The sequence below is a fragment of the Microcaecilia unicolor genome, chromosome 1, assembly GCF_901765095.1.
Source record: "Microcaecilia unicolor chromosome 1, aMicUni1.1, whole genome shotgun sequence".
Taxonomy (NCBI): domain Eukaryota; kingdom Metazoa; phylum Chordata; class Amphibia; order Gymnophiona; family Siphonopidae; genus Microcaecilia; species Microcaecilia unicolor.
Genome location: NC_044031.1, coordinates 593049793 through 593069085, shown reverse-complemented (window position 1 = coordinate 593069085; position 19293 = coordinate 593049793). Strand labels below are relative to the sequence as shown.

At 42.4% G+C, this 19293-nt stretch overlaps 1 protein-coding gene across 1 annotated transcript in view; it reads right to left on the bottom strand.

Annotated features, from left to right (window-relative positions):
* Positions 1-19293, bottom strand: part of TG (thyroglobulin) — a 429523-nt gene that overhangs the window by 191033 nt on the left and 219197 nt on the right. Inside the window, 3 exon segments of the mRNA XM_030189954.1 lie at positions 997-1216; positions 2754-2918; positions 12132-12266. Of these exon segments, the coding sequence (XP_030045814.1) occupies positions 997-1216; positions 2754-2918; positions 12132-12266 (520 nt within the window).

Below are 19293 nucleotides of genomic sequence, written 5' to 3'. Positions count from 1 at the left end.
TGGGTACAGTGGGTTTCTGGTGAGTTTTGGAGGGCTTACAGTTTCCACCACAAATATGACAGGTACAGGGAGATAGGGACCTGAGTCCCCCAAGCCATGGTGCACTACACTGACCACTACACTACTCCAGGAACCTGCACGCTGCTCTAATAGACCTGACTCTAACATCTGAGGCTGTCAGTGACTACTGGAGGGGTATTGGAGGGTCACCCCTAATTCCCTCCTGTGGTCATCTAGTCATTTTAGGGCACCTTTTTGTGCCTTATTCGTTATAAAAACAGGTCTAGCTCAAAACATCTTAGTTTTAGTCCTGGATGGTTTGGTTTTGTTCCATTATGGCTGTAAAACATCCAAGTCTTAGGATTGTCCAAATCCCGCCCTTAACAGACCCCTGACACACACCCTTGTGTTCTGAATGCACTTCTGACGGACTTCATAGACAAGCATCTAAAAATCTGTTTTGAAAATATTGATTTGGATGTTTTTGTGAGAAAAATGTCCAAATGCTGCTTTATGCCACTTTTTAGACATGTATTGTAGAAGAGGCTCTACATTGGCCGATCCTGTTCTAAAATAGTAGCGGAACTGAGACATCCCTAACCTGGATGTCTCAATTCCAATTTGTACATCCTTTCTAAAATGCCACTCCACATAAGTCTCTTCTGAGGACCACAGCTTTAGGGGTTTTGTTTTGTTTTTTAATTGAAAATAGTACTTCTCATCCTTGGAGACACACTAGCCTGTTAAATTTTCAAGATTACCACAGCAAACACATATGAGACAGATCTGCGTATCAAATGCCTTCACTATGTCTTGACAGTAAGATCTGTTTCCCAACCTCTTCTGAAAACCACAGTTTTAAGTCTTTTATTTTTCATTTAAGGATGCAAAGATATCACAATGCACATTCCAATTCTTAGCACTTTTGTGGCCAACATCTGGCCGTCAAACGTATAGTCATAACTTCTTGATAAACAATCAAACACTATCCTTTACCGAGGTGCAGTGGCATTCCATGAATCTGTCCAATTAAAGGGTTCCGGGGCCTTAAACCGATTCTTTGAGATAGGAGCTGCAGCATAAGGAATCCCAAGGAACTGACTGACAGTCTTCCAGTCTGCACCAAGCCGAACTGCTTGGGATTTGCCAAAAAGATTTCCATGCAAAGGGATATTCACCGATGTCAAACGGGAATCAGAGGCTGATGAAGACAGATCTTGTGTGAAAGGAAAATTTAAGGAATAAATATTTACACTGTTGCAGCACAGAAGATATTGCAGATATATGATAGACAATTTAGGGAGTATCTCTCATATTTAAGCACTCAATAGGCAAAACATCCAACTGAAAATTAATGAAGCACTGTCAACATTGGCACCTAAGATTGACAAAGGTTTTTTTTATTGTCTTTTTTGTTTTAATTCTATCAACTTTTGGTACCTAGAAAAAGTGTCAAATTGACTATTCACAGGATCAGGAAAAGTATTGCCAGGTTCTCTGCACTGCTCTATCAATGTGCCTTAACCCTGCTCCAGAGGAACAGTCCATACAGGTAAGGAAGGTCAGGTATTGTTCAACAGTATGCGCCCTTTTAGAGGTATTGAGAAAAGGCGTTCCTCAAAGCAGGCTTAAGTTGTGTGGTGGTGGCGGTGGAAAGAGGAAAGATAAGAAGGGGATCCCAAATGAAAAGCCTTATGGGCCAGACATAGAATCTTAAAGATGGGGCGGTAAGAGATAGGAAGCCAGTGGAGTGTAGCCAGAAGTGGAGAAGCGTGATCAGATTTACATGCATTTAACATGCAGCTGAATTTTGAAAAGTTTGTAATCAGGGGAGGGAAAGCTTGGAGATGCTGCAATAAATAGAATTGCAGTAATCAAGCCATGATATCAGAATAGCTTGGCTCAAAGTGTGTAGAGAAGGGGTATCAATATCTCCAAATGTATCTCTGTACCCTGTAATAGTGATGCCATGACAGGTTTTTTGTAAGCCACATTGAGCCTGCAAAGAGGTGGGAAAATGTGGGATACAAGAGCAATAAAATAAATAAATATCAATGTATGTACTAATAGATAAGAGTTTTTGCAGTGAGGAAACCAAGCTAAGGGGCCCTTTTACAGAGGGGGAAGGGGTATTTTATAAGCAAAATTCTAGCTGCACAAAAATCTGGTGCACATGTACCTATAGCAGTTTCCAGTCATTTTGGAAACTGGTACAAAGTCCATGGATCTGTGCCCTGCAAGGCTTGAGCGAGTTATACATTCTGTTATTATTATTATTGCATTTATGCAGTGCATTTTTTCTAGCAAAAAAGGTGCCGGTACTCAAATGCCAGGCCACCCTTCAGGGGTAGGGTGATCACTGAGGGACTCACCCCACAATAGCCAAGCCCCTTGCAACCAGTCACAGAATCTATGACAAGGCAGAATTTGTGTGTAGGGCCTGAGCTCTTTCATTAAAATTTGGGGACCATAGGTCATTTTTAGCAGACAATAGAAAAGGTGCCGGTACTCAGTACCCCCAAGTACCCCCTCAAAAAAAGCCCTGCATTTATGTGCTATGCCACTTACATGCACACCCTTACAGAATATTGCTCAGTTGATCTGCTGTTACTTACATGCTTAAGAGTACACCTGCCCTCAAAAGTGCCAGTATTCTCTATGTTCATGCATGCAAATGGCTCGCAAATACACGTGCCCATGAAATTGCCCATGAAAGGCTTTCCCTAGGCCTAAGATTATTCATGCCTGCTTACCTCGCTTGCGGTAGATGTAGGTTGCCTTCTCCTTGAGTAGAAGTTGACAGTGATGGCCTTCTAGGCCGTATCTGCAGCTTTGTATATCAGGGTAAAATAGACATCTGATGGCAAATGGCAGGGATTTCAAGGTAGTCACTGCACAGGAGAGATTCTTCAAACATACTGAGGGAGAAAAAGCAAACATATTTGAAAGTGAGCATCGCATGCAGGACTGAAAAATACGTCAATAAATGTGAATACATTGAATGAGGTTGTCTGCTCCCCTCTTCCCCCCTCCCAGTAGCAACTAGGGATTCACGTAGCATTGAGCTGCTACTGCATACCTTGTTAACAAGTACTCCAAACTTTCAACAAATCTTTTACAAATTTCTTCCAAAGAAGTCTGAGCATCTCTCTTTTATCCAGTCGTGGATAAAACACTGAATTTTTCTTCAGCCTGGGGCAAACGAGATCCTAGCATCACCCAAATAAGACAGGACACAAGAGGTTTCACACACTGTCCCAGTTTGCACATTTTGACTATCAGATTCTCTCAGGCTCCTGAGAGCGGCTTGGTCCGAGGTTCAGCAGCTGAGGAGGCTGTCAGTTGGTGGGGACTCTCACCAGGTACAACGGTGTGCCTGGCATGTTCCTGAGCTGAAAATGGACAAGGTCAGGCTCTCCCAGACCCACCTGTGGCTATGCATCTAAAATGAGTACTTATTGTGGATACAAAGAAACTTTCCCTATCCCTCCTCCTCTACCTCTTCCTCGGAAAAGAGAAACTTACCTGCACTGAACAGCCTGCAGACAGACTACCAGCAAAGAACAGGAATGCAGTTTCACACACTCATACACAGACATATAAAAAGAAACACACACGTATATTTTTATTTATATTTATTAATGCCACTGTGAGCTATGCTCATTCTTCTACTCTTTTTCATTCACCTTCCTGTACTAATTAGCAATTGGTGTTTATCAGACTGTTAGATTCTAAATAACCCTATGTAGCTCAAAAAGAATTCACTGGTGATGTTTCTCAGCAGTTTGCAATATATAAATAGTTTGCCTCTATTCAGTTATACTCCCTTAATAAGGCACAGGAAAGTGAAACGTTGCTGCCCAGTCTGGCAGGACTTTGGCTAAGGAAACTTTTCCTTTTGCAGTGTGAAAACAGACATCTAGATTTTTAATTCTTTTCAGGTGTTCCTTTTCCATTGGGCAGGCAGGCACTTAATATTTCTTCTGGCTTTCTCTGAACAGAGCAAGATATGGCAGATCTGTGGTGTGCTAACCTCTCATTTCCAGACTAAAAATGATACATAAGAAGTTGATGGTGGCAGATCTAACTTGCTGGATGTTGGGGTCTCCGATATACACAACTGGAAAGTGAAAGATTTGTGGGCTCTCCTTAGACGAATGGTAACAGAACCTTTGAAGGAGAGAGTTGTAATGGAACTTGCCTTTATCAATAAGAAAGTATGGCTTTTTATTTTCATTTCATTTTATTTACTTTGGTTTCATTCTTTTAGCATGCGCTATTATGTTTTAGCCTTCCTGAAAATAAAACAGCACACACTAGCATGAAACAGTTGAAACACTCATACTACAGCTTTCTAACACTCCTACAGATCAATGAATTACGCCACACACCTCGTCTCTGACTTGCGATGAGGACACTGTGATGATGATGGCTCATTTACCATGATGAAGGGCTATGGTATGCTAGCTTATGAACTAGTAGGTCCTTTAACTAAAGCATATTAGGCACTTAACCCATGGATTAGTTCATGTTAATTGCTACTGTTTATGTTTATTATGGGTACTTGATGTACTTATACTTATTAGGCAGGTCAAGGCGACTTACATAATCAAAATCAAAGAATAAGGAAAGGAACACCAGTTTCAAATATATTGGACAGGTCAAACCAGCCACGCTCAACAAAAGACACTACGAGGATAACATATATGGAGCTATCCAGGAGAGCAGCATATGAGCAGGAGGGCATCAAAGCATGTGCTTAAAATTTGACTCAAAAAAAAAAAGTCTTCAGCAGAACATTAGATTCAGAAAAGGACTGTTCTGCATGAACAGAGGAGGTAAGTCATTCCACAATTGTGGTGCCAGAAAGAAAAAGGCTGTGTCGTGAATTCCAGGGGAGCAAAGTGTGGAGAGGGTAACACCAAACAATGAGCATCCAGAGACCGTGTAGGAGTACAGTACAATCCGCTTAAGTGCAAGGGTCTGGGACCAAAGAAATACATGCAGTTAACTAGAGCATGCACTTAACTGTTGTGACCCAAAGAAGCTTGACATCTGATAAACATATGTACAGTACTGTTTATTATACGTACAGTATACAGTCTCCGTTAACTGACGTTAGGCTTACTTGAAGTAATCAGTCATAGTCCTCTGTACACTATTGTGTCTGTGAGTTCCATAGACTACGTCTGCCAGATGGTAAAAACTGTCATAGCACAGATATCCAGTGGCCTCCAGATAGGCACGTACGGTGTTAAGACTCTCCAGTGCTCTTGTAAAAGTGACAGGAGGTTGTTGAATTTCGTCAGCATGTGCCTCGCTGCTCATTTCATCATCTGTTTCATCATCAGCCGTTGTCTGTGTGTAGGCACATATCTCGACATCAGTGCTGTCGTCAGCTGTTTGTAGATCGTAATCAACAGCTACGTAGTGATGAAACTCCTCTTCAGTAACACTGGCTGGGATGTCAATAGCCTGTTCATCTGATGCGTGTGCAACAGCTGCATCTGTTTTGTCCCTCTCCACATCCTTAACAAAGCTTGCCCGCTTGTAGCAGTTCACAATGGTTGCCTGTGTAACTTGATTCCAGGCTTCTTTCTGCATATGTAGGGAATCCAACAGTGATAGAATAAGAGCCAGTTCAATAGCACGTTTATCCTTGCCAGTCTGGTCATCCATAACGCTCATCAGACGACGTAGTACAAGAGCCCGATAATGCTTTTTTAAATTGGCTATTATGCCCTGATTCATAGGTTGGATCAGAGAGGTAGTATTTGGTGGCAAGAAGACCACCTTGAAGTTAGACAGCCTGACATCATCCCTATGTGCAGCACAATTATCACAAAGCAACAAAATCTGATGCTTTTGTGCCTGCATTCTAGTGTCTAACTTCTTTAGCCACTGCTTCCAAATTTCCCCAGTCATCCATGAATTTGCGTTAGCCTCGTATGACATAGGAAGTCACTTAACATTCTTGAAGCAACGGAGCTGTTTGCTCTTTCCAATGACGAGTGGTTCTAACTTCTCACTCCCATCCATATTGCAGCAAAGGAGGATCATCAGTCGGTCCTTCGACGTTTTACTTCCTGTAGTTTCGGCTTGTTTGAATGCAAGTGTTCCATCAGGAATCGCTCGCCAGTAGAGACCGTTTTCGTCAGCATTGAAAATGTCATGAGGTGCAAACTCATTCAAAATGGTAGGAAGAACTGAAACAACCCAATTTTCAGCACCAAAGTCATCAGCGTCTTGTTTTTCACCATGCTGTTTCTTGAATTTTATGTTGTTCCTCTCCTTCCATCTTTCCAACCATCCAACAGTGGCTTTGAATTCAGTTAGTCCAAGATTTTCAGCTAGCTGATTAGCTTTCTCCATAAGCAGTGGACCACTGACAGGAAACTGTCTGCTCCTGACTTGAGAAAACCACCGAAGAAGAGCATCTTCTACATCCTCAGCTTTTCCCGCCTGTTTTCGTTTCCTGTGTGGATTTGTATTGTTTTGCCAATCTTCCAGAAGCTGATCTTTCTGCTTCAAGATACGTGAAATTTGACTGGGATTGACACCATATTCTTTAGCAATAGAAGCTTGACTTTGTTTGTTTTCTAATTTTTTAAGAACTTTTATTCATTCAGCCAGTGTTAAAGTCTTGCAGTTGCGCGATGATGATGACGATGACGACTCCAGTGTACACTCTAACAACTTTCTTTCGCTTATTCTGCCTTTGGCAGTTAACCAACAAGATTTCAAATTTACCGCCCCTTTGTCACGTTCTAATCGGCTTCCATATTCCGTGCGTGCACTTATGCGGAATATTTCCTGCAGAGGAGCGGTCTTAAACCATGCATATAAGCAAATCTTGCACTTATCAGTGGTGCGCTAAACTGAAGTTTGTCCCCATAGAAATTGATGGCGCCAAAAACGGGACAGAAGTACGGCATGCAGTTAAACAGAGCATGCGCTTATTTGACGTGCACATAAATGGAGTGCACTGTATAAGGGATGGTACAAGAAGACAAGTAAGAAGAGGTGCCCAAATAGTTGGCCTTATGAGTAAGACAGAGAATCTTAAATTTGGTCTGAACAAGAACAGGCAGCCAATGCACAAACACATTAGCCCCTTTAAGCATTATTTCAGTGGTTAGCACACGTTAATTCACACATTAGGGGCATTCTGTGTTAGAGGATATAACTAGGCAGGGCATGGGTGGGGAATGGGTGTGGAAAGTAAATTGCAGTTAGCGTGGGGCACATACCACTCGATGACAATTGTGCAGTTAGCATGGGCCCACTTAGTACCTCCTAAATTGGAGGCTCTAAGTGCATCCACGCTAATTGCGACCAGGGTACGAAATGAGAATGGACATTTCAAAACAAGGCCCCCGATAGTTGCCATGTTAAATTTGCATTTACCACATGTTAATTTATTGTATTGAGGCAATGCAACTACAAAATCCAATGCACTTTTTTAAAGGACCCATAATTAAATATGGAATATGAGAGAGGGAACTGAGACATTCTAGTCATATGCGTGTTGTAAGAAGCCCAACTTCTCCTGTGAAAATAGTATTGCCCCAAGGAAGGAAGTTGGCAAGGCAGTTTGAGATAGTGGGTTTTGACGGCTACTTCAGTAGTTGGAACATGAGGATAGTGCTGGGTAGATTTCTACAGTCTATGTCCTAGAAGTGGCAAAGAAAGACCAGGATCAAGTATTTTGTACCACATTTATTGTTGGTTTAATCCTGAATTGATAATGAGTGTGACGGTTGGGCAGACTGAATGTACTGTTCAGGTCTTTACATGCCATCTTCTACTATGTTACTATGTTCCTTTATATCAAGGGTGTCCAACCTCGGCCCTGGTCAGGTTGGGTTTTCAGGATTTGTCCAATGAATATGCATCCTTTAACTAATGATAACAGTTCTAAGAATTTACCAATTGCTTTCAAAATATAAACCAAAATAATTTTTGTTTATTATTTTTATTTTTGTTTATATTTTGAAAGCAATTGGTAAATTCTTAGAACTGTTATCATTGGTTAAAGGATTATTATTTGATTATAACAGGACATTAAACGGCACTCCAGATTGAGGGTCAATGAATATGCATGAGATCTATTTGCATACAATGGAGCCAGTACATGCAAATAGATCTCATGCATATTTATTGTATAAAATACCCATCAAAAGACTACTACATAAATACTATAAATTTCACAATATATTTGCTCTTTATTTCCTCTTTATTATTACTTACTCTCTACACATACACACACAAACTAATAATCTCTCATACACCATTAAATATACAAATATTCAAACCCTGAACAGCCAAGTCCATGAATGTCTCTCATCCGTGCTGTGCTCAGCAAATCTTCTCTACTTTTAGTGAATCATCTCTGTTGTAATCCCCATAATTAATCCAACAATACGATCTTCAATATATCCACAAGTTATATCTCATGTCCATTCCTGGGTGGCAATAATCCAATCCAGATGTTGAAAAAGATTTAATCAGCAACAGATATGGAAACATTACTGGTCACATCTCCTCTTACACAGAGTCTTGTCTGAGTATAAACCACTCTCTTCAGACATTGTTACAAGTATCCAACTGGATTGCAGCCCTCAAGGACCAAGGTTGGACAATCCTGCGTTATACGTTATCTTGTAGGGGAGAGGGGCAAATGAGTGATCAACTAAACAGAGAAAAATTAATTGAAGGAATAGCTTTGGATATAGAACAGAGCTGCTGTCTCTCTAACACAGCAGGCTGGAACAAGGAATCCTCTGGCAAGTGGCCTGTAGGGGAGAGGCCTTTTGTCCTAATAAGGCTTCCATCCAAGGGAGTTCCCCTGCAGCAGAAGTCAGCATCAAACATGCTGATGAGATCAGCACTCATGAGTTTTGCCAGCACTGTAGCCTATAAATAGATGAATTCAGTCTAGGTTTAAATAAGCGAACAGACTTTTGATGGTCTTTTTAAAATAACTCAAGACCTGTGAGACTGTACATCATAATAGTTTATTAAACAAGCTTAAGACACTAAAGAGGCTCATTTTCAAAGCACTTAGCCTCCCAAAGTTCCATAGAAACCTATGGAACTTAGCCTCCCAAAGTGCTTTGAAAATATGCCTCATCGGGGCCCATTCACTAAAACTTAGCACCAGCTTAGCGTGTGCTAATGGACATTAGCATGCGCTAAGTGCTAAGAAGCCCATTATATACCTATCGACTTCTTAGAATTTAGCGCACACTAATTCTGTTAGTGTGCGCTAAGCTTTGGTAAAAGGGCCCCTGAGTAAGGCCTGCCATTATTGAATGGTTATGATCCTATCTTTTTTTAGGCATAATTCAAAGTCTAATTGAAAGTTACTTGCCTCAGGGGTACTGCAGAGACTGGGCATTTATTTGGGATGGGCAACTGGAAATTTTGTGTCATGTAATTTATGGGGAAAGTTCATTTTGTTTATTTTTTTCTGTTTGTTTTTTTTTGGGGGGGGGGGGAGGAGGGTTCTAGGCAGTGGCGTAGCCAGAAGGCAATTTTTGGGTGGGCCAACAGGTCGGATGGATGGGCACTAGAGAAACACCTGCCACCTGATATGCCCTGCCCACGTCCCTACTCCTACCCCACTCCCAATAACTTCAATGGGAGTAGCAGTGCTGGCCTCAGTGGCTGCAGGCCATATTGAGAGCTAGGGAAAATACAAGAGGGTGCACTCTTCATCCTCCACTGAGCCACAGTCCTCCAACACACATATGCTTCCCCCAAATATGCCCTAAATATTACAGTGGGGCCCTAAAATATCAATAAATCTATCAAGAAAAATGAACAAGCCAAAGCACAATAGAATACTACATAGAAAATTGATGCTAACAGAATACTTTGGTCACATGCACAGAACACAAATGCCAAATACAGAATAAGTGACCACAAACCATAAACAAATTAAATCAAAATCCCAAGAGGCCAGACCATGCATTTAGCACAGCATACAGAAATACAGAGAGAGATGCATTTTCTCCTATACTATGCAAAATATGATAGCACATGCAAGAGACAGTGTTAGGGGAGGTACAATTAGGGCAACTGCGTTTGGCCCCGTAGCCAGAGAGAACCCCAGGCCAGCTGGAAGCTGAAGAAGGTGCAGCCTGTTAGTAAGCTTTTGTGTCCCCTCCCAAATGTCTGCCTTGGGCCCCAGAGATATCTAGCAGGATGTACATTTCAAATCTGACAAATTCTGTCTTCTCTTAACTCATTCACCAAAGTTTCATCTCCATTTGTATTTCTACTCTTTCTCCATGTCCACTATCCATCTTCTTCCATCTCTGTACTTCTATCTTCCTCCATGTTTAGTATCTCCCTTTCTGTGTGTCCCTATATTTCTCTGTCCAGCTTCTCCCCTCTCTTCATTCCCAGTGCCAATATATCTCTACCATCTCTGACCCTACCCCATCCAGCTTCTCTCCCTCTCACTCCCTCCCCTTTCCAGCATTTGGTATGGTTGCTTGATTCCCTGCTTGCTTGCCCACCCACCCCACCCTCCGTTCCTCCCTCACGCTGCCCCAGTGCTAAAAAATAAATTTTATTTTTTAGCGTATGGGTAGTGTGCACACATCCAAAAAATACCACAGGATGCCTCAGCACGCTCCACGGTAGCCATTTGTTGTTGCAGTAATTACACATTAGTACTTATCGTAGCTTGATAAAAGAGACTTAGGGGCTCATTTTCAAAGCACTTAGCCTCCCAAAGTTCCATAGAAACCTAAGGAACTTAGCCTCCCAAAGTGCTTTGAAAATATGCCTCCCAATGTGCAGTAATGTGGTAGGGTCTTCCCAAAATAACCTTTCCCTGCACCATAAATACGTGCACACGTCTCAAGTGGATACACATTGTTTCAGCACCCTGCCATAAATCATCAGTTTGGACACAGCCTCTTCTGAATGTAAGCCCCAGTATGTCAAAAGGACAATCCCCCCTCAATATTCAAAACTATTTAACCAAATAGGAACGGTCCTGGCTGGTTAAATAGCATTTAAGCGCCTAACCACAGATATTCAGCATGAGATAACCAGTTATCTCACGCTGAATATCCTGGTTAGCAGTTATATCGTGCGACACGGTTAGAAAGCAGATATTCAGTGAAAAAAACGGTTATGCTGGGTGGTCAAAATAGGTCACTTAAATAGCAAGCCTATCTTTGTCCACTAAAAAGTTAATCAGTTAGCGCTGAATATACTACTACTACTACTTAACATTTCTAAAGCGCTACTAGGGTTACGCAGCGCTGTACAATTTAATATAGAGGGATGGTCCCTGCTCAAAGAACTTACAATCTAAGAGACAAGTGAACGTTCAGTCCGATAGGGGCGGTCAAATTGGGGCAGTCTGGATTTACTGAACGGTAAGAGTTAGGTGCCGAATGCAGCATTGAAGAGGTGGGTTTTAAGCAAAGACTTGAAGATGGGCAGGGAGGGGGCTTGGCGTAAGGGCTCAGGAAGGTTGTTCCAAGCATAGGGTGAGGCAAGGCAGAATGAGCGGAGCCTGGAGTTGGCGGTGGTGGAGAAGGGTACAGAGAGGAGGGATTTGTCCTGTGAACGGAGGTTACGGGCGGGAACGTAAGGGGAGATGAGGGTAGAAAGGTAGTGAGGGGCAGCAGACTGAGTGCATTTGTAGGTAAGAAGGAGAAGCTTGAATTGAATGCGGTATCTGATTGGAAGCCAGTGAAGTGACCTGAGGAGAGGGGTGATATGAGTAAATCGGTTCTGGCGGAATATGAGACGTGCAGTAGAGTTCTGGACAGATTGAAGGGGGGATAGATGGCTAAGTGGGAGGCCGGTGAGGAGTAAGTTGCAGTAGTCAAGGCTAGAGCTAATGAGAGCGTGGACGAGAGTTCGGGTGGTGTGTTCAGAGAGGAAAGAGCGAATTTTGCTGATGTTAAAGAGGAAGAAGCGGCAGATATCAGCATATCTGGTTAACCTTTTAGCAGCCAAAATAAACATGGATAGTCAATGCTGGTCACCAGAAATGGCCCGACATTGAATATCCGGGTTTAATGCCGGAAGCGGACAGCAAATGCACTGCCCACCGCCGGCTGAATATCAAGCCCAATACATTTAAGATACAAAATACCCACCTGATAGACAATAGTCCCTGGCAGTAGCCATAGCATCGTAAATATCTCTGCTGACATGAGCGACATCAAAGGCGGAGAGAGAAGAATCGATAAGTGCTGAGGACATATCCAGGAGCTGCCAAGTACCCGAGGATACTGCAATGCAATGCAAAGTGCTTTTAATAAGAGTGCAAGTGTGTGTTTTATCTCACCTCAGTAATATAGGAACAGACTTTAATAATTCATATAATGCATCAGTCTTATAAATACAGAAATGTGAGTAATAGAAATAATAATGACTCAAATATAATTTTATTGATTTTAGCAAACACTAGTCCATAAAACTGGTATTAAAAAGTATTTTAAAAAAACTTTAAAAATGTAAACACAATGCAGACTTCTACCTTAGCAGCTGGTGAAAAAAATAACATTGAGATAGATACCAGAATTTACTTTTCTAGAAATTTTGCAAAGCCCATTTTATGAACTTCTGGGTCAGGTTTTCACTGTGTGATTCAGCGATATCAAGTTGTACTAGCTAGATTCTCCACAGGTACAAGTTCATTTTTTTTACAGGTACTGGGTCTGTCCTTTGTGGGTTCACAATCTAAGTAGTACATTGTACTACTATTGTACCTGGGGCAATGGAGGATTAAGTGACTTGCCCAGGGTCACATGGAACTGCAGAGGGAATTGAACCTGGTTCCCCAGGATCTCAACCCACTACTGACTATCAGGCAGCAGTGGGAACCGAACCCAGTTCCTGAGGTCCGTAACCTGCTTCACTAAGCATTAGGCCCCTCCTCCACCTGGTATTGACACACCTAACATTTATATGCCCATATTTATACCAGACATAGACTTGGAGGGACAGAGGGGGTCAGATGCTGGATGGAAGAAGGAACAGAGGAGGGCCAGACAGTGGATGGAAGAAGAAACAGAGGGGGGCCAGACACTGAATGGAAGAAGGAACAGAGGGGGTCAGACACTGGATGGAAGAAGGGACAGAGGGGGCCAGACACTGGATGGAAGAAGGGACAGATGGGGCCAGATGCTGGATGGAAGAAGGGAGAAATGGGAAGCAAATGCTGGATGGAAGGAGGGAAAGATGGGGGTAGATGCTAGATGGAAGAAGAGAGAGAGAGACAAGGCAGATACTGGATGGAAGAAGGGAGAAAGAGGGCAGATGCTGGATGGATGGGATGGGAGAAAAAGAGGACAGATGCTGGATGGAAGAGAGGAGAGAAAGAGAATATATTTAGTGAGAGACTGGGACATAAGAGGAGGTGGAATAGGAGAGCCTGGGTGAGAGAAAGAGATGGAAAGCTGAAGGTAGGCACAGGAAAAAGACGGAAATTGAAGACTGGATAGTAAGAAAGAATTTAAATCTGGACAGAGAGGCAGAAAATAAATTAAAGAAAGCTGAAAGGAAAAGGAGGAATTACAAAATGACAAATGGACTGGAAATTCTGGCAAGAGAGATAAGAGGAAAGCAGAAACAAGACTAGAGAATGGAACAATTAGAAAAAGTAAATGGCCAGACAGCAAAGGTAGAACAACAAATTTTATTTTTAATTTAGGATAAAGTAGTGTGGTAGCTGTGTTAATAAAGTTAATCCCTGTGATATTCAAAACCATTTAACTGGCCAGGAACAACATCTGGCAGGTTATATGCTACATAGCTGGCTATCTAGTGATATTCAGTGGGGGATAACTCTCTATCTCCCACTGAATATTGCTGATTAGCGGCTAGCAGATAGCTGGTTATATCGCCCGACATCACCAGCTATTCACCGATTTTTAAAGCCAATTTAGCGGTCATATTTGGCCGTGTGAAAACATGGGATATCTTTAAAGATAACCAGCTACTGCTGAATATCGGTTTAGCCGGTTATCTTTAAACTGGTCAAAAATAAACCGGATATTCAATGCCAGTTACCGGAAATGGCCAAGCATTGAATATCCAGGATTAGCGCCAACCTCGGGAGTTAGTCGGTCTAATTATAATGGTCTGAATATCAGCCCCAATAAATAGAAATAGAAAATGTATTTAAGTGAGGTGATATCTTTTTATTGGTCTGCTTTGAAATGTTTTTGACTACATTTTGGAGGCAAAAATCTCCTTTCTCAGGTTAGGTCAGGATACCATAACAGCAGTATACTATCCTGACCTCTGAAAGCTAACAAAAAAATGTAATCATCTTATTTTTCATTTTTTTGTTTTATTGGTATTTGTGAATTTGTAATTTAGTGATTGCAATATGTCTATTTTTGAAATTTACATCTGCTATCTTTATTTGCCCAATACTAGGGAACACGCCATACTGTTTCTCTTGCTCTGTATGCAGGGTCTGTTTTGGGGGGGATTCGGTTGAACTTTTCTCTACATATTTCTATTTTTAGTTTGTGGTTGCTTAGTATTAGTCTATACTTAGGGTCTATCTGTGTTCTGCATGTGTGAAAGTGATATAGTTTTCTGACAGCATTGACTGTGCAGGATCGATTTGAACTAATCTGGCTTGTTTAGCTTTCCAGTAGGTGTATTGATGTTCTAGTCCCAACTGCAACATTCATGATGCTGCCTTTTTCTAGGCAGGCTCTTGTTTTGTGACTTGTGTAAGTTAGTACTATCATGGTATAGTAGAATTGCTCTGTAAGTCCTAAGTGATATTTGTATTACTTCACAGTATGTCTGATACTGGATTTTGGCTTTGGATAACCCTTCTCTCACTAGTAGCTCAAGACAAGTTACATTCAATTATGGTAGGTATTTTCCTGTCCCTGGAAGGCTTACAATTAAAGTTTTATACCTAAGGCAGTGGAGGGTGATGTGACTTGTCCAAGATCTCAAGGAGCAGCATGGGTTTGAATCATGGCTTCTCTGATTCTCAGCTTTATAATATCTGTATTAACTGTACCTAATGTTTAACAACAAGTAAAGGCCAGCAGAGCCGAAGCCTAGTGGCTCTGTGGCAACGTACCAAACACATTGATAGCAGGGTGTTAAAAAATGATGCCCCAGATGTCAAATACACCACTGGTACACAGTATTCTAAATGAGCTCTTATCAGAGACTTATACAGAGGGATTATCACCTCTTTTTCAATGTAGGCCATTCCTCTCCCCTATGTGCTATTCTTTACAATCCAAGATTCTCCTAATCAGCAAATTAGTTGTCTCTGAGCTGAATGCAATGGTATTTATACAACAACTCATTTGATCCTTATTAGAAAAAAGTGTCTCTATATTGAATACGTGTTGTGATTGGAGAGAATAGTAGGTGGGAGAGGACTGAGCCAATATTCAAGTACTACCCTAGAAGATGTGCACAGTTGCTTGTTCCTGAATTTAACATAGAGATCTCTATTTAGTTGCAGTAGTTGGAGCATTGGAGCTAGAGAGAGGTAGTAATTTTTTTTGCTAACTTTTCTCCCCTTCTCCAGAGAGTTGCAGTAGAAGCACCACAGTGTAAGTTGCTGCAGGTGCCAGGAAAATCCTCTCCTGATTGAAGAATCAGAAAAAGTTCTCTTCCTGTTTTATTTTGAAATGCAGAGTTTCCCCCTTTTCTACATGAAGATAATTTATCCCACTTTGGGTTTGTCTTTAGCAGGAGAAAACTCCCGCCCACTAGTTCTCTAAAAGTGTTCTAGGAACCAAGAGAAGCCAGTGCATCCTATTTGGGATATATTGACAAGGAGGAAAAGGGGAATTTGGTACAGTTGTATTCCCTGATGCTTTGATACAACTGCAGAAAAACAGCTACACGTATTCACCAGTGAAATAAGTATTCATAAACTGCACTGATTCAGCTAGGCTGACTAGCTCAACTCAGCTATTTCATCATTGCCTGTCTCCATGTGGAAATAATTTGTTTGGATAGTACGCGTATGGCTTTTCCTAATATTAATGTGCAGTGAAATGAGTGGGTGGAATCTAAACTTAACTACTGGGATTATAATAAAACTTGGAGAGCAGCCCAGAAAGTGTCTGCTAAGTGCCAGAGGAGTTATTAATCATTCTTCTCCATCAATCATATGGGCACTCAATATTTTTCCGACGACTTGAAACTCTTTCGGAATTTCATATCCCCTACCTTAGAAATGGTATGATCTGTCTGGTACTAAACTTGCCCAGTATTGTGCCAGTATGCTGGGAAAGAGATGAAAAAGAAATCCCATGCCTGCTGTTTCTACAGCTCCTAATCATATCCATTCATTTACAGCAAAGACCATACTTCCTGAAAAACTAAGAAATTTATTAAACTGACAGCTTGGCTCATAAAGTAAGACATCACCCATCACTGGAAATGTAAAGCTTAGCTGCAGCACTGCATGAATCATGAATCCTCCCTGAATTACTCCAAAAGATCTACACTATTGCCTGGCAATACTGTAGAGCTTAACTTTCTCTCCTAACATTTGCAGGAAAGAATGCTACTGCAGTTATATAATCAAACTTCTTCCCTGATGAAGATACGAAACTCTATAAGCAAATTTTTAAAATTTTAAAATCATATAATATAAAATACTCAATTATGAGAAGTGGTCATCTTAAAATACTTTAAATAAAAAAATAACTGTGGATGAATGATAAATTGCACATCGCTGCCTAATGATTAGGCCAACAAGCAGCGTTGATGCATCAAATTCTGATGATCCCAGTATATAATATTCAAAAATATTAAGAAGACACCATTGCAAACTAACAGCTTTATGCCTACTCTGTCGGTTTATGTTAGGATAATATTAATGTGCTTGGGACTTATGTTTAACTAATATGTGTACAAGGGATGGGCATTCAGAATTTTTTTGTTTTATTTTTGTTGGGTTTCTTTGGGCCGGAAATGAATGTTGTTAAGAGTGTTCAATACTCCCTAATTCTATATAAGGCACCTACAGACAGATGATCAAAACCCCGCGCTGTTCCAAACAGTGCTCCAAAAATAGCGCTGGAACAGCGCGGGGCGTTATTAGACCTATGATCAGAGATAATTGCATGCAAATTTAAGCACGCAATTATCTCTGATCATGGGGTAGAAGTGCAGGAGAATTGTGCCTGAGCATGCGACCCACCCATGGGCGTAGACTGGGGGGGCGAGGGGGGGCAATGCCCCCCAAACGACGACGAGGCGCCACCGCGCCAGTAGTTAAAAAAAAAACAAGCAGGCACGCGCTCCTCTCCGTCGGCTTGGCTTCCCTGCCCTCTCTGTCTGCGTCCCGCCTTCCTCTGACATCATTTCCTTTCGTGCTGGATGCAGACAGAGAGGGCAGGGAAGCCAAGCCGACGGAGAGGAGCGTGTCCGTCTACCCCTCTCTCTTCCTTCCTCCCTCCCTCCGGCGCAGGCAGCAGTCTTTTCCAGCGTTCCTGGCAGCGGTAGCGTTGTACATGCTGCCTTTGGCTCTGCCCAGGAAGCCTTCTCTTCAAGTTCCTGTTCCCACATAGGTGGGAACAGGAACTTGAAGAGAAGGCTTCCGGGGCAGACCGAAGGCAGCATGTACATCGCTACCACTGACAGAAACGCTGGAAAAGACTGCTGCCTGCGCCGGAGGGAGGAAGGGAGGGGGTAGACGGCGTCACGATCTTGGACCTCACGGGGGGGGGCAGCAGATGGAAGATGGTTGGGACTGGGAGGGGTGAGGAGCAGAGGGAAGGACCAGGAGATGGATGGGATTGGGACAGGTCAGGCACAGCAGAGGGAAGGAGCAGAAGATGGATGGGATGGAGGGATGGTGAGCAGAGGGAAGGAACAGAAGATGGATGGGACTGGGAGGGGTGGGGAGCAAAGGGAAGGAGCAAGAGATGGATGGGACTCAGAGGGTGGGGAGCAGAGGGAAGCCTACTGGAAAGAAGACACTGGGACCAAAGCGAATAGAAAAACTAAATGATCAGACAACAAAGGTAGATACAAGTATTTTATTCAGAATTTATTGAAATGTGTCAGCTTTTTGAAATGTGCATCTGTGATATTTTGCCTGTAAATTTCAATTCCTTCCTCCATATTAGCATATTCATTTGCATATGTATATATACAAATGATATGCTAATAAGCTCCGCCCATATGCTAATATGCTCCGCCCATCCTTTGCCCCCCCAAAAGAAACAGTCAAACTACGCCTATGGACCCACCGGATCTTTAGCCCTCTCTGAACCGGGGGGGGGGGATCGTCGGTGGGACCGGAGATCTGCCGGACCTCCAACCCCCTGTCGCTGGCAGGTTTGCTGTTGGGTGGAATGGGGGCCTGCCAGCATGCAAATGCATGCTAGACAGGGCTCACCATTCCTCCCCAATGATCTGCAAACTCTAACATCAGCTTGGAGCTGGCATAGGGTTTGCCGTGGCCAGCGACCCAATCTTTGGCGCGCTGGCCGCTGATCATTGGGGTTCAATATGTTTAGCCCTGTTTAGCATGCATTTGCATGCTAGTTGCATTCAGAGCCCTTGAGCACATTGTTTCACGCACTCGAGGGCTCTGATCATCGGCATTAGCAAACGCCGTCGCTAGTATGGCGCTAACAGCCTCTAGCACCGGCGTTTGCTTCTGATCATTGCCCTGCTAGAGAGGAGCATGCAAATTTAGGCATACACCCAAAGTGCGTGCCCATCTTAATTGAACAATGAGACAATTAGCACCGACAAGCAATTATTGACACTAATTGGAATCAATTAAGGTGTACATGTGTAAATATAGGCATGTGATCCAAGCATACATTTTATGTTCATCCTGGAAAAGGGGGCACAGCAATGGGAGGTTCATGGGCAGTCTGGGGAGGAGCGTGGGCATGGATTTGGGTTATGCATTCTAAATTTAGGCACCAACATTTGCACCACATTTTCACTGGTGTGACCCCTGTGCTTAAGTTAGGTATGACCCCTGTGCATAAGCGCTATTGTATAAACTGCACCTAAGTTTAGGCACTGATTATAAAACAGAGCTCAGCTTTTATTTTTTGCACCTAAAAAAACTGCTTTGGTTAAATTGAGCAAATCAGCAGATTACAATGCAAAATGAATACCTGATTAATGGACAACTACCTTATTCACCCAGAATTGGTGATGTCTGGTAGATCCACAAAAAAGAAATGGCTCAGCAGCACGATGCAGGAGACAAGATGGTGCCGACGGAACAGTATACCATACCAGCGTTTACAGACCATCAGCTTACGCAGTTAACTATGGCTGTGG